The sequence below is a fragment of the Aspergillus viridinutans genome, assembly GCF_018404265.1.
Source record: "Aspergillus viridinutans IFM 47045 DNA, scaffold_1, whole genome shotgun sequence".
Classification (NCBI taxonomy): Eukaryota; Fungi; Ascomycota; class Eurotiomycetes; order Eurotiales; family Aspergillaceae; genus Aspergillus; species Aspergillus viridinutans.
In genome coordinates, this window is record NW_025091217.1 from 210,720 (window position 1) to 223,816 (window position 13,097).

A 13,097-nucleotide genomic window follows, 5' to 3' on the forward strand; every position below is an offset into this window, starting at 1 on the left:
CAGTGAATACCAACTATGTATATATTCCATAGATTCAACGCATCTTGATTTATCTTTATCTTTTGCCATCCAAGTTCATGCGAAAGTAAATCCGATTGAATTCTACACCTCAAAAGAGCTAATAATTCTGTGGAACCCATGAATGTTGACGTCAGACGCGGTCAAGATCCGAGATATCAGACCATCGGGCCGATTCAACCTCGTCCACATGTACCTTACTATGACGCCGAAGTGGACATGCCGAAACAAGGCAGGAATCGAGCATTGAGCACACAGTAGATAGTAATCCGGCTGCTCCGGCCTCAAAATGCTCGAAACCGTGTTTCCTCCAGCCTTCGACCAGTGGTACTCGGTAGAGGATGATCAACAAAGTATCTCTCTCGGATCGAATATGCCAGGTCACTTGGGGATGGTATTCCATGTCCATGGCTACAGGAGGTATCGCCGTCCTCCTGTCTAGCACACCGCATCAATTTCGCGGGTTGACGACCATCGGCAAGGTCGTCTACATACTCAACCTTGTCCTCTTCCTCGGCATATCTGCCTGTCTGACCATACGCTTTCTGGCCAAGTCCTCGGCGCTGAAAGAATCCTTCCAAGAGCCCACCGAAAGCCACTTTATGGGAACCTGTCTACTGGCCCTGGCGACAATCATCCTCGGAGCCGAGAATTACAGAACAGAAGCATGTGGCCCCTGGCTGCAGGTTGCCCTCCGCATCGTCTTTTGGATCTACGTCGCCCTCTCGACCATCCAGGCCATCTGGCATAACTGGTACCTCTATCATATCCGCATGGCCAGTCGCCAGCCGTTTGCCCTCGTTCGACTCCTCCCTTCGTTTCCGGCCATGTTGTCAGGGAAAATCGCGTCGGTGCTCGCATTGCATCAGCCGCGCAATCATGCCATCCCAATTCTAATCGGGGCTACCACGTTCCAAGGCTTCGGGTTCATCATGTCTCTGTTCATCTACGCCGAGTACTTCTACCGACTCAACAAGGACGGACTCCCGAAGGCATCTGACCGACCGGAAATGTTCATCGCGGTGGGACCATGGAGCTTCACGGCGCTGGCCCTGGTCGGGATGGCGGAAGCAGCCGTCAAGCAGTTTCCTGCGCGGTACATCATCTCCTACGCGGATGCCTCTAATAGCCAGCAAATCTCCGTCACAACCGGAGATATCGCACTCGTGCTCGCCGCGCTGGTCGCCATCTTCCTGTGGACAATGGCGGCTTTTTGTCTGTGCATTGCTATCATCAGCATCCTGGCCCAGTGTCGTGTTTTCGGCGGCACCGGGGCGCTGGGCATGTCGCTTCCGTACTGGAGTATGGTCTTCCCGAACACGGGGTTCGTGATTGCCACCATTCGGATCGGACAGGTGTTGCAGTCGCCGGCGATTCTGTGGGTTGGTTCAGGGTTGACCATTGCCCAGGTGGTTATCTGGTTGTGTGTTGGTGTGGGCACGATCTGGGCTGTGGCTACGCGGCGGATGCTATGGCCTGAGACTGGGGATAAGGAGGCTTAATTCATTCAATATCTTGCATTTGAGTGTGTCAACTACCAGCTGGACATTCTACACATATAGAGCAGGTAATGAATAAAGAGTGACTATCAGCTAGTTGCAATTTGAGGATCCATGCCCTTTCCCAGTATCTCCCACCGCATGCTCCGAGAACTCATGAGCTACATAAGGCTCTCAAAACCAGCATTGACCGGAATCAGGACCAGGCTGGCAAATATACGGGCCCCAGCACAAGACCAGCAACCGTAGTGACCCAGGCATTCGCAGGCCCCAGGCTATTTCCAGGCACCGCTGCATCGAATAACCGTTGTGTTAGACTAGACCGGATTAGCATCTCAGGCAAGATGGCCAGTTACTAGAAAGATATCTGCAATGGTCATACGATGACTGGACGCAGCGTGGACTGCCTATCCCAATCATCAGCAGTCAACCGCGGATGTCCCGCATTAAGGCTGAGACTTCCATGAATCATGATCGACAGTCGGAAACAACCTTATTTGGTTTGAATTATGAGTAAGGGTTAATAGAAGATATTTAGTATAGCCAAGTTGGTCCAAGTAGACAAGGAGCAATAAACTGACAGTCGACGCATTGACAATGCTGAGGACGGCTCGATCTCAACATGACCAATCAACTGATAGACAGGATCGTACTCGTATATCACTCATAAATGTCATCGATTCAAAGGGGAATAGTAAAAAGGCTGCTAGAAACAGTCGGATTGGCCATGTTTTAATGGCGTTTTTAGCGGCCTATCAGACCCTGAACTATTTGGCCGCTTAAACTCAAGTTTCACAATTTCCTTCAGGGGCGAATGAAATTATGTATCTATTAGTGCCCTATTAATGTACCTATTTATTAATATCTGTAAATAGAACGGATGTCTTTCTTCCATCACTCCATGTGACGTGCCTTTTCCTTCTTCTGTCATTCTTTCTGTCATCCTCCACTTTCAACCTGCCAGTCCAGCATTCTTTCGCAACAACCTTAATCTTGGTTAATTTTATTATAATCGGTCGCTCTCAATGAAGTAACTACACTTTGATAATCGGTAATGAATTTACTATCGCTCGTTTTCGGCTTTCTAGCCCTCCTCAGGCTCCTCCTCCCCGCATCAGCCACCCGACTCATCGAATCCAACGCCCTGAATATCTGTCAAGACAGCTCGAATTTCACCGCAACCTATTTCAATGTCCTCTTTACGCCAGATAATCGCACTCTGGTCTTCAGCTTCGATGGTGTGGCCTCCATCTCCGGCAAAGTCACCGCCGACCTCATCCTGTACGTCTACGGATATGCCATCCCCCAGCGGACACTCGATCCGTGCAAGACGGACAAGATGAAGGGATTCTGTCCGATGAATGCGGGTCCCATCGATGTTCCGACCGCCTCGATCCAGGTCGGGGAGGACGTCGTCAAGCAGATTCCCGGTTAGTCTCTTTCCACCCTCCATCAAACTCGTCTCATGTGTGTACGGAGTAGGCATCGCGTATACCGTTCCTGACCTCGACGCCACCGTCCGCATCTACGTCAACTCCAGCGCAACAGGCGAGAGCATCACCTGCGTCGAGGCGCGCCTGTCCAACGACAAGACCGTCTACCAGGCCGGAGTCGGCTGGACCACGGCCATCATCTCGGGACTGGGGCTGGCCGCATCGGCATTCACGTCGACCATGGGCCATTCCAACGCGGCGGCCCATCTCGCCGGCAACACGCTCGCGCTGTTTAGTTTCGTGCAGGCGCAGGCCATGGTCGGGATGCTGGCCGTCCACATGCCGCCGATGGTGCAGTCGTGGACGCAGAACTTCCAGTGGAGCATGGGGATGATTCGGGTTGGGGCGGTGCAGAAGATCGGAACGTGGTACCAGCGCGCGACGGGGGGCACGCCATCGACGCTGCTGATGCAGCTGTCGACCACGTCTGTGAATGTGTTGAGGAGACGGAAGCGCGATGTGGCCGGGAGCTCGACCAATGTGATTGTCCGGGGTATAAAGCGCGTGGGGCTCAAAGCTGCCATCGAGGATACGAACCTGTTCCTGACTAGCATTATCATCTTCACCTTCTTTGCCTTGGTGATTATGATCATCGTCCTGCTTATGAAAGTGGTCTCCGCCGCGCTGGCGAAAAAGGGGCGAACGGGTCCAGCATGGGGGCACTTCCTCGCGGAATGGGACGTCGTGGCGCGCGGGGTTTTATATCGGCTTGTGCTCATCGGATTTGCGCCGCTGAGCATCTTCTGCCTGTGGGAATTCACGCAGCATGACTCACCGGCGGAGATCGTCATCGCCGCCATCGTCCTCGCCTCGATCATCGGGGCGCTGGTCTGGGCCGCCGTCAAGATCATCCTGCTCATGCGGAAATCGATCTCGATGCACCGCAACCCGGCCTACGTTCTATACTCGGACACCACCTGCCTCAACCGCTGGGGCTTCCTGTACGTGCAGTACCGCGCCACAGCCGCTAGCTTCGTCCTAGTCATGATCGGCTACCTCTTCGTCAAAGCGCTGTTCATCAGCCTGGGGCAGTCGGTGCCGATCGTGCAGACGGTAGCGCTGCTGGTGATCGAGGGCCTGATGCTGATCGGCGTGAGCATCGTGCGGCCATGGATGGACAAGCGCACCAACACGTACAACATCGCCATCGCAGCGGTGAACTTCCTCAACGCGATTCTTGTCCTGTTCTTCTCCGGGGTGTTTGACCAGCCGGGCATCGTCTCGGGGGTCATGGGCGTGTGCTTCTTCGTGATCAATGCGGCGCTAACCCTGATTTTGATCTTGTTGGTGATCTACGCGTCCGTCATGGCGGTCATCTCCAAGAGCCCGGACACGCACTACAAGCCTATGCAGGATGATCGCGGCTCGTTCATCCAGTCCAAGGTGCGGCTGCCCGGATCGGAGCTGGATGAGCTGGGGGCGGCGGCAAGGGGTGATATGATTGAAATCAAGTCTTGATCTCTACGACTGTCTGTATATACATAAATACCGCAAATACTAGTCCTGTCAATGAGGACTGTCCTCGTTCGAGTCAAAATGCTCGCGAGCCCACGGACTCCGCAGCCGGATCGCCCGGCCCATGTAGAAAAACACAAACGGGATCGGCACGAGTAGGATCGCCAGGAAGCCCAGCAAACTCGACGCCCACTCGTAGCCCAGCCGCTGATACATCTGGCTCGCGAACAGGGGGAATCCGGCGCCGACGACGTTCCGCACGAGGATGACCCCCGCCAGCGCCGAGGCCGAGTACGTCTGGTAGCTATCCACCACGTAGTTGAGAATACTCAGGATGACGATGTAGATGCCCGCGCCGAGGAACGAGGACGCAATTATAGGCACGATCCAGTGCACGGAGCGGTAGCTCGTCTAGCCGAACCAGAATAGACTGATGGGGATCAGGAGCGCGCCCCACCGCGCCATCCACATCCGCGCCTCGGGCTCGCCCTTGCCTCCGTTGGCGGCTACGCGGTGCAGGTAGTACCGTTCCTGTAGTGGGTACAGGCAGAATGCGATGATGGGCCCGATGGCCATGCCGAGAAAGGTAAGGCCCTGCTGGCCGCCGTTGAAGCCGTGGCCGGTGCCGGGGCCGAAGACCAGCGGGAAGGCCTCGTTGAAGAGGTAGACCAGTCCATACAGGAAGCCGTTGTAGACGGCGGAGCACAGCGTGATGGGCTCGGTGAAAAGGAACCTGAAGGGCCGGGTGAGGGTGATGGCGAAGAGAGTATGCAGGCCCTTGCGGGCGTGGGCGTGCAGGTCTCTCGTTGTCGCCGCCGACGCCAGCTTCTCCTGCGCCATCTGCTTGCGGACGCGCGCGGCCTTGCGCTGCAGGATGATGCTGTGCCGGGTCTCGGGGATGGTGAAGACGAGCAGCACCCAGAAGCCGCCGGTGATGGCCATCAGCACCCAGAAGATCCACCGCCAGCCTGCATTGAGGCCGATGTACCCGCTCATGACCAGGGCGGTCGGGGGCCCAAAGGTACTGCTGAGGCCGTAGACGGCCATCGGGCCGCCGCTGCTATTGCGCTCCCAGAGATCGCTGATGGAGCCGCCGGTGTTGGTCAGAGGCGCACCGCCTGCACAGCCAGCGATGAAGCGGCAGACGATGATGGTGCCGATGTTGGGGGCGAGGGCGAGGGGCAGCTGGAAGATGAAGAGGAGGAACCATGAGACGACGTAGACGGGTTGTCGACCAAAGTACACGGATAGCGAAGCCAGCAGGACGGGACCGATGGCGAAGCCCAGCACGTACAGCGAGAGACAGAGAGTGGTGACTTCAGAGGAGACATGGAACTCCTCGGCGATGCCAGTGGCTCCTGACGAGATGCCCCCAGCGCACCAGCAGCTGGTCTTATCAGTAACGTCATGCAGTATTGACGGGGAGACGTACGTGAGGACGTTGAGCATACTGACGAAGAAGGTAATGTACCATTTTCGCAGTTTGCCCCAGTTCCGGGGATAATCGCGGTCGTCATGGGCGAACGCTATACATATTGGTAGAGCCTCGTCCGGGGGCATGCCTGGCCCGAGCCAGGGCTTGCTCTTCCGAAAGGGCCAGCGTCAGGTCCTCGCTGCGGGCATCTTCAACTTTCTGTAGAGTGGCATCGAAGCCAGCTTGGCCTTCGCCTGACGCCATTGAATATTGGACTGACTAACGAGGCAGATTGAGGGAAAGAATGCTTACAAGGGATCGGGAAGCATAGTCGGACAGCTTCGGCCACACGATATCTCCGAAGGCAATATAATGCGGATACAATCACTGCTCACCGGACGAGAACTGGACACCGCTGCTCTCCAGCACGGCGAATCCCCGAGTTATCGGCAATCATTGCCACTGACGAGCCGGGGATCCACAACGGGCTTTGTCAAGCTTTGAAGGCATTGCTTGGTTGGCCTTGGTTGGAGCAGATGAATTCATAGGTCCACTACAGCCATTCTCGTCGACTCGGTCGAGTCATCGAGGCGAATCATTTGAGGGGGACTTGCGATGATGCAAGCTCGGTTCCCCCGTAGATAACGAAGCTTAAATATTAACAGTTCGATGGCCAGCGAATTCGGAGCAACGCAGTAAAGGACGATCTACCCGGATTGTCCTTTTCTTTATTACTATCTGAATACCTTGCCGATGCCGGACATATATCAGCAGTCTCCCGAATGTGACTACTGTACAACTTTGGAAGTTATATAGTAACCAGGACGAAGATCTCTCCCAGTACTGCCGACTTTCCTCGACGACCCTCTTCTCCAGCCCTCTTCGTCAATGGCCCGTTAACCTCTACCTTGTACTGTTTTCGGGCAACTTCTCTCTGCACGGCAGATCAACGTCAAATTCTCCGGTTTCTTTCAACGCCGACCCCGAAACAAATAGCACATGGTTCCCCGGTGGACCATTGTGGTAATGGCCAGTACTCCTGCTCGTAGTTTTCAAAGGCGATCCTGCCAGCTCGCTCGGCGTGTCGGACATGGGAGAGCGAGGGAGGGACATCAGCGCGGTGGTATTATCTGGGCCTAGTAAGAGCGACAAGGGGCATTTGCGGTGGACGTCTTGGGTGGATTCTGCAGGATAGACGGGCAGCCGCACTGTAGGAGTTGACTGTCAGTTAGGAGTCATTCTGTTTGATGTGAGAGATTCATCTGAATACATCATTGATGGTTTGAGCATATCGGACATACATTAAGTAGCGGTTATTGTCGGCTGTGGCCGATCAAGAGGAATCAGTATACAAGAGATAGAATGCATCTCAAGTCATAAATGCACTGATGGAGATCTATGAGAGAAGTTCACTTTTGAACAAAAAGCGAGGGAAATGTCCTCGCCGTCAGTTGTATTAACGTTGCTATATAAAGAGTTTCATAATGTGTACATGATGCTCCTGTCTGATAAGAGTAGCTTACATTCTTTAAACCTTGTCACTAAAGAGGACGTATAAGACTTGTGCTACAGTCTTCTACGTCGAGTTATATAACGTAATCTTCGTAAGGGCATTGATAATGGCATCCAGTGTCGGCTATATTCGTCGGGACACCATTCCACTACTAGACAGTTACAAGGACAACCGGTATCATCTATCTTGTCCTCATTCATTAGAGGTACGGCTCTCGCAAGATCATACTCGGATTAGATACAACTGGAGACCAAGTCTGTCGAGATTCAAGTATTCCATCATCCTTAAAGAGTAGTCTGCTCCGAGTGAACCACCCTCCTAACCAACACTGACTATAGGAAGCTTGTCTCAAGTACATCTCTGCATCTGTACTGCACAGACGTGCATCTCGGCAGTTGTCCGGATAAAGTCTGTTCTTGAAGCTTATGGTAGGCATGCCTTTTCTGATCAGATGCTACGGAGTCATTCCGAGGCAGATCAGGCATACCATCAACCTGCTTATAACAACCACTTGTCACTCGTATTAATCACTCAACCAACATATCGAAGGATTCATTTCGAGTCATGTGGCCATCTGCATACGTCCTTTATATTGGAGATGACGATATTGCCGGCTAACGACCCTTCGCAACACTTACCTGACTGACTCAAATTCCAGCCAGCTCGACTTCTACTCCAATCAGAGCATTCGCCTCAAGAATGGGCTTGCTGATCTGTGAGCAAGTCTGGCGCCGAGCTGCAAGGACGGAGTGTCAAGTCACACAAGCAGACGCTCCGTCGCTTAACTCCCCATATAGTGCGTCTTTTGAGGTTACATCTGTCCGAGTCTAGACCAAACACGCCATAGCTAGTTTATTTCTCACCAATCGCGGGTCTCACGCAATTCGCCATGGATTAATGGGATTGTCTCTGCCCGGGGAAGTGTGGGGTAAGCAGGGGGTGATTGGAAGGATTCATCTATGAATGCTGACGGTGGCTTGGATCAATATAACTTCATGCCTAGGTGTTTCGACTCCCCCATGTGAATACATTCCTCTGGGTCAGATTCTGCAGACGTTGCAGAGACGCGATTCTTCAGACTCAACTCGTGCTTCCTCGATTGGTGGACTTGCAACACCCAGATGAGGGCTCTCCATACCGAGGATCTGCTCATTGTCTCATGATGATGGCCTTTGACAGCAGAAGTCAAGGCCGAAGAACTATATAAAGCCCATCGACACCGGGGATCCATGCCATCACCATCACCATCACTCAACAAACAATCAGACTGACAAACAGCAAAATGCAATTCAAACTCTCTACTGCCGTGCTCGCCACCCTCATCGGCGTGGCCATCTCGGGCCCCCTCGTGGTGCGCGACACTGCCACGATCCTCACTGACCTAAAGACCATCGACACCGACATCAACACCCTCACCGCGGACTTCAACGCCTTCACCGGCGACCTGTCCCAGGCACTAGCCACCCAGGTCGTCGAGCAGCAGCTGGAGAGCGACATCGACAAGGCCACGACCGACGCAAAGGCCACTTCGGCCTTGTCGACCGCTGACAGCACCAGCGTCACCAACGCTCTTCTGGGCCTGAAGCCTGATATCATCACGTCGCTGAATGCGATTGTTGCCAAGGTACCTCCTCTCTTCCGGATGTTGAACGAGACGAAACTAAGTGTGTAGAAAACCCAAGTTACCTCCGCCGGCGTGGGCAGTCTCGTCCTCTCCGACTTGCAGGCCCTGAAGAGCAAGACGGATAGCCTCTCGGCTGCTATCCAGGCTATTGCCACTGCGACTGACAAGACGTCTATTGCCTCTGGTACCGCGGACATTGATGCTGCGTTTTCTAGCGCCATTGCTGTCTTCTCTTGATTTGAGTGGGAAGAGGACTGTAGCTAGTGTGCGGAGTACATAGTGAGACAATGCGATGTTCAGTTGACATGATATCTGTCTTGTAGCTATTGGCCCAGTATAGTCTAACCTCTTCCCCTCGCTTACAGTCCAGCACGATTAGAAAGCAAACATACGGCCTTTCGATAGTGTGGTGTAGATCCCACGCCTAAGCAAATATCAGAGACAGCAAAAATTTGAAATCACTCAGTCTTTCGTGCGGAGAAATAGGAGATACAAACTCTGGTCAATCTGAGGTATTCGTGCAGAACGGGATGTCATTCTGATGGACCATGCAGCAGGATCTCACCATGTGGATAAGAACCCAGAACATAACTTATACATCTCTTGCAAATAACCCGAAAAGAAGCCCTATTCTCGAATAAATCTGTCGAATTCTCAAACTAGGGATTGCTGGACGAATGCTAACGCACTAAGCAGCCAACGCAAGGATCCGATCCGCCGCCCGCTCAGCCGCCACCATGATATACGCCGAGGGATTACTGGTCACCATGCCGGGGAAGATACTGCCATCCACGACAAACAGATTGTCCGTGCCGTAGACCTTGGTGTTGGTGTCCACCACCGCCGTCCCGCCCGTTCGGCCGTCGTCGGTGCCCATTTTGCATGTCCCTGGATGGTCAATGGTGAGCACGATACACAGAAGGGGTTAGTCACCTACCCAGCCAATGATTCGCGCGTCTGGTGCTTGCTGTGATTTCCATCTGCAGGAGTCAGTTTACGGAGTAGTGGTGTTGAGTTGACATACCGTGTTGACAAACTCTGCGGCCGTGATATTCGGCGCAGGATAGGTCCAGTTCAGGCCGACCCCTTTGAGCGCATTCTGCATGTTGACGAGGCCCTGGATGACGGCGTCGACGTCGTGCTGGTCGCGCAGGTACGGGAGCGTCGAGACGACGGTGTCCAGGTTCGCGGTGATGGTCATGCGTCCGCGCGAGATGGACCCGCGGCCGAGGTATTGGCTCATGACGACGGCGTCTAGATAGTCAGCTTGGGTTTGCCATGTACACTGCAGCACTTACGGCCATCGGGTGTGCCATGGCCTCCTTCCATTCTGGCGGTCCACTGGATTTGGCGGGTGATGCCGTCGGCGCCGGGGATTTCGTCGAAGAAGCTGTTGGTCAGTAGGCTGCAGTGATTGCGGGAACGTACTTACATTGGACCGATGTTAGGGGCGGACTGGGTTAGGATGCCGATCCGAATGTCTGATATGGTCAGAGGGTGTCACCTATTGATAGGGAAACTCACTGAGATAGCTCGACGCATCGCTCTGGATCGGGTTGTCGTACGCCGCGTAAAAGTCGTAGAAGACAATGTCGGGGTGGGTAGCAACGGTGTCCGTCTAACTTGTCAGTGCTGACAAAATCATCAGGTGAAGTCTTACATTGACGTGGTCCACAAGATTCATGCCCACGGGAAGGCTGATCCAGGCCGACTGGTCAATCATCGTGGGTCCATCACTCGAGCTCTTTACGATATTCAACCGATCCGACGGTCCAATGCCACCTGTCTGCATTAGCGCAATCCAATGATAGAACAAAAGGCACATACTTCGCATCAAGATCCTGGCCGAGCCAAACGTCCCCGCCGATAGAACGACACGCCCGGTCTTCGCCGTGACATTGACGACGCCCTCGTATCCGCCATCCAGGAAGGGCTCCACCTCCACACCGGTGACATGCCCGTCAGCCGTGCGGACCACCCGCTTGACGGTCGTGTTCATCCAAAGCTTAAAGTTGCTTCGCTGGCTGGCAGACACCAGATACGTCGCCATAGGGCCGCCGCGCTCGCCGTGGGAGAACATGTACGGGGTATGGCCGTAGGTATGGTTTTTGAACGTTGGGTTGTCGTTCAAGGTCAGTTCGTTCCAGCCGGCTGCTTTGAGACCGCCCGCGATGACATTGTAGCCCTGCTGCATGTAGATGAGTCCGTCGGCGGAAGGATGGACGGTCCAGGGGATGCGGCTGAAGACCGAGTTTGTCGGGGTGACCATGTCCTCCGCTTGCCAGCCGGCGGGGAAATTGTACGTCCAGTCAAGGGGATATGGCTGTTCACGTCACTGACATGATCTGTGAGACGGAGCAGAAAAACCTACCTTCCACCACAGGGCCGCATTGACTGCCGTGCCTCCTCCTAGAACGCAACCCGCCATCTGGTCGATATCGTCGCAGGCGATCCCCGCGGAATCATGCCAAATCTGATTGCACAGCCCCGGCACGTCGAATCGGGTCAAGTTGGTCCCGACCAGCCAGTCAGGCTTCATGGTTCCACCCCAGCGGCCCGAGGACGGGGGCCCCTTCTCGATCAACAACACGCTGTGTCCGGCCTCGCTGAGGCGGTCTGCGACGACGATCCCGCCCGCACCGCCCCCGACAACCACATAATCAAACGTCGTTCCAGCAGGCACCGGCACCCCGACAGGGCCGGAGCCACCGCCGCCACCCGAGCAATCACCAGGAACAGTCTTGTTCGCCAGCGCGGCCCATTTCTCATAGGACGCACTAGCAGCAGAGGAATCAAGCGTCGCCACCCAGATACTCTGCGCATCGTGCTGCTGCAGCGTAATCTCCACGGGACAGGACGGGTTCCCCGGCGCGGCGACGGACTGCGCCCAGCCAAGCACCAGCTGTTTGGCGCTGGTCGGCGCGGACCCCGTCACCCCGTTGTTGTTCCAGGCGAGACAGTCCTGGCAGCGGAAGAGCAGCGTGTAGTGCGTGGCGTTGACGGTCGACGAGATCTGCGTGAGGGTCGCGTTGCCGGCGTACACGTCTGGCATGGTATAGCCCGAGCTGAAGCGGAAGGAGGTCAGGATGGTGCCATTGTAGGGCCACGCCATGAGCAGGAGGTTGCTGGTCATGCTTCCCTTCAGGGAGATGCCGCACCATCCTGTTTGGGTGGCGTCGGTGGATGCGCATTGCTATCTTGTCAGCTAGATGGGGCAAGGGGTCGAAGAGCGCCATACCAGGTATCCGATGAACTCGGTCGCGTCTGTAGTCAACGCCGTGCTGGGTAGGGCCATGCCGAAAGTGAGACCGCCTGCGGTCTGGCTCGTGGGCACTATCCACGTATCAAACGTGATGCCCGTGCCGGGGTCGGTGTAGACCACCGGGGTGCTCGACTGGGCCCAGCATGGTTCGACTGTGAGCCAGTTAGCTAGCAGGCCAGATGGGGTCAGGTTAGTAGATCAGAGGTCACAGACAGATGCTGGCCGCGACAAACGCGGCGGAGAGGCGGTTGAGGAGCTTCATCACCAGCGAAGCACAGCGTCGGGGGATAGATAGAGAAAGACATGCCAGCACTCGTCGAGAAGAGGGTGACACAAGTTGAAATACCACCCACCCACGGCCTCGCGAGTAGACAGGACCGATAAAGACAGTGCAACATCCCGCCTGGGCATCCATGATGCACCCTGCCAGGAGGATCACTCTGACGGCATTGGCCCGGCTTGCGGAGAGCCTGTGCGTAGGACAGTGCACGTTCTGGATAAATTGGCGTTGTCATCTCATATCTTGCCGCAAGGGGCTCGGAGTCTCGGCGCGGTTTGAGGTTTACATGTCCAAGAAATGCAACACTCTCATTTGCCAGACGAAGCCATTGCAGCAGGAGATTATCCGTGGGGGCCGGTGCTGCGGATAAATAAAACCAGCGCTATTGCTGGAGATAGGTAATCGGCCTCACAATTACTGATATGGGAACGGGGCAACTCTCTGCAGACCCTGAATAATGCGGAGTGCATGCTGCAGACGACTCAGACAGGAATCATTCCCGAGTAGATGTTGGATAAACCTGCCGCCAGCATACTAAT

The 13,097-nt window shown here is 54.8% G+C and overlaps 5 protein-coding genes across 5 annotated transcripts; 3 read left to right on the forward strand and 2 right to left on the reverse strand.

The window, feature by feature from the left end:
- Positions 1 to 425: 425 nt before the first annotated feature.
- Aspvir_000049 (tellurite-resistance/dicarboxylate transporter family protein) lies at positions 426 to 1,520 on the forward strand (the record flags this gene model as incomplete). Its single annotated transcript, XM_043265194.1, has 1 exon — positions 426 to 1,520. One exon carries the CDS (start codon positions 426 to 428, stop codon positions 1,518 to 1,520), a length of 1,095 nt encoding a protein of 364 aa, XP_043121129.1.
- A 1,051-nt stretch (positions 1,521 to 2,571) lies between these two features.
- Positions 2,572 to 4,468, forward strand: Aspvir_000050 (transient receptor potential ion channel family protein; the record flags this gene model as incomplete). The annotated part of the gene is made up of 2 exons (XM_043265195.1): positions 2,572 to 2,947; positions 3,000 to 4,468. The coding sequence occupies 2 exons, from the start codon at positions 2,572 to 2,574 to the stop codon at positions 4,466 to 4,468; spliced, it is 1,845 nt and encodes a 614-aa protein (XP_043121130.1).
- A 48-nt stretch (positions 4,469 to 4,516) lies between these two features.
- On the reverse strand, positions 4,517 to 6,025 carry Aspvir_000051 (uncharacterized protein; the record flags this gene model as incomplete). The annotated part of the gene is given in 3 exon segments (XM_043265196.1): positions 4,517 to 4,871; positions 4,887 to 5,852; positions 5,898 to 6,025. The coding sequence occupies 3 exon segments, from the start codon at positions 6,023 to 6,025 to the stop codon at positions 4,517 to 4,519; spliced, it is 1,449 nt and encodes a 482-aa protein (XP_043121131.1).
- Positions 6,026 to 8,674: 2,649 nt separating this feature from the next.
- Aspvir_000052 (mannoprotein) lies at positions 8,675 to 9,253 on the forward strand (the record flags this gene model as incomplete). Its single annotated transcript, XM_043265197.1, has 2 exons — positions 8,675 to 9,016; positions 9,065 to 9,253. The coding sequence occupies 2 exons, from the start codon at positions 8,675 to 8,677 to the stop codon at positions 9,251 to 9,253; spliced, it is 531 nt and encodes a 176-aa protein (XP_043121132.1).
- A 451-nt stretch (positions 9,254 to 9,704) lies between these two features.
- Positions 9,705 to 12,693, reverse strand: Aspvir_000053 (cellobiose dehydrogenase; the record flags this gene model as incomplete). Its single annotated transcript, XM_043265198.1, has 11 exons — positions 9,705 to 9,904; positions 9,954 to 9,996; positions 10,041 to 10,270; positions 10,315 to 10,406; positions 10,449 to 10,497; positions 10,541 to 10,634; positions 10,677 to 10,798; positions 10,844 to 11,339; positions 11,388 to 12,209; positions 12,255 to 12,430; positions 12,492 to 12,693. The coding sequence occupies 11 exons, from the start codon at positions 12,691 to 12,693 to the stop codon at positions 9,705 to 9,707; spliced, it is 2,526 nt and encodes an 841-aa protein (XP_043121133.1).
- Between the last annotated feature and the right edge of the window lie 404 nt (positions 12,694 to 13,097).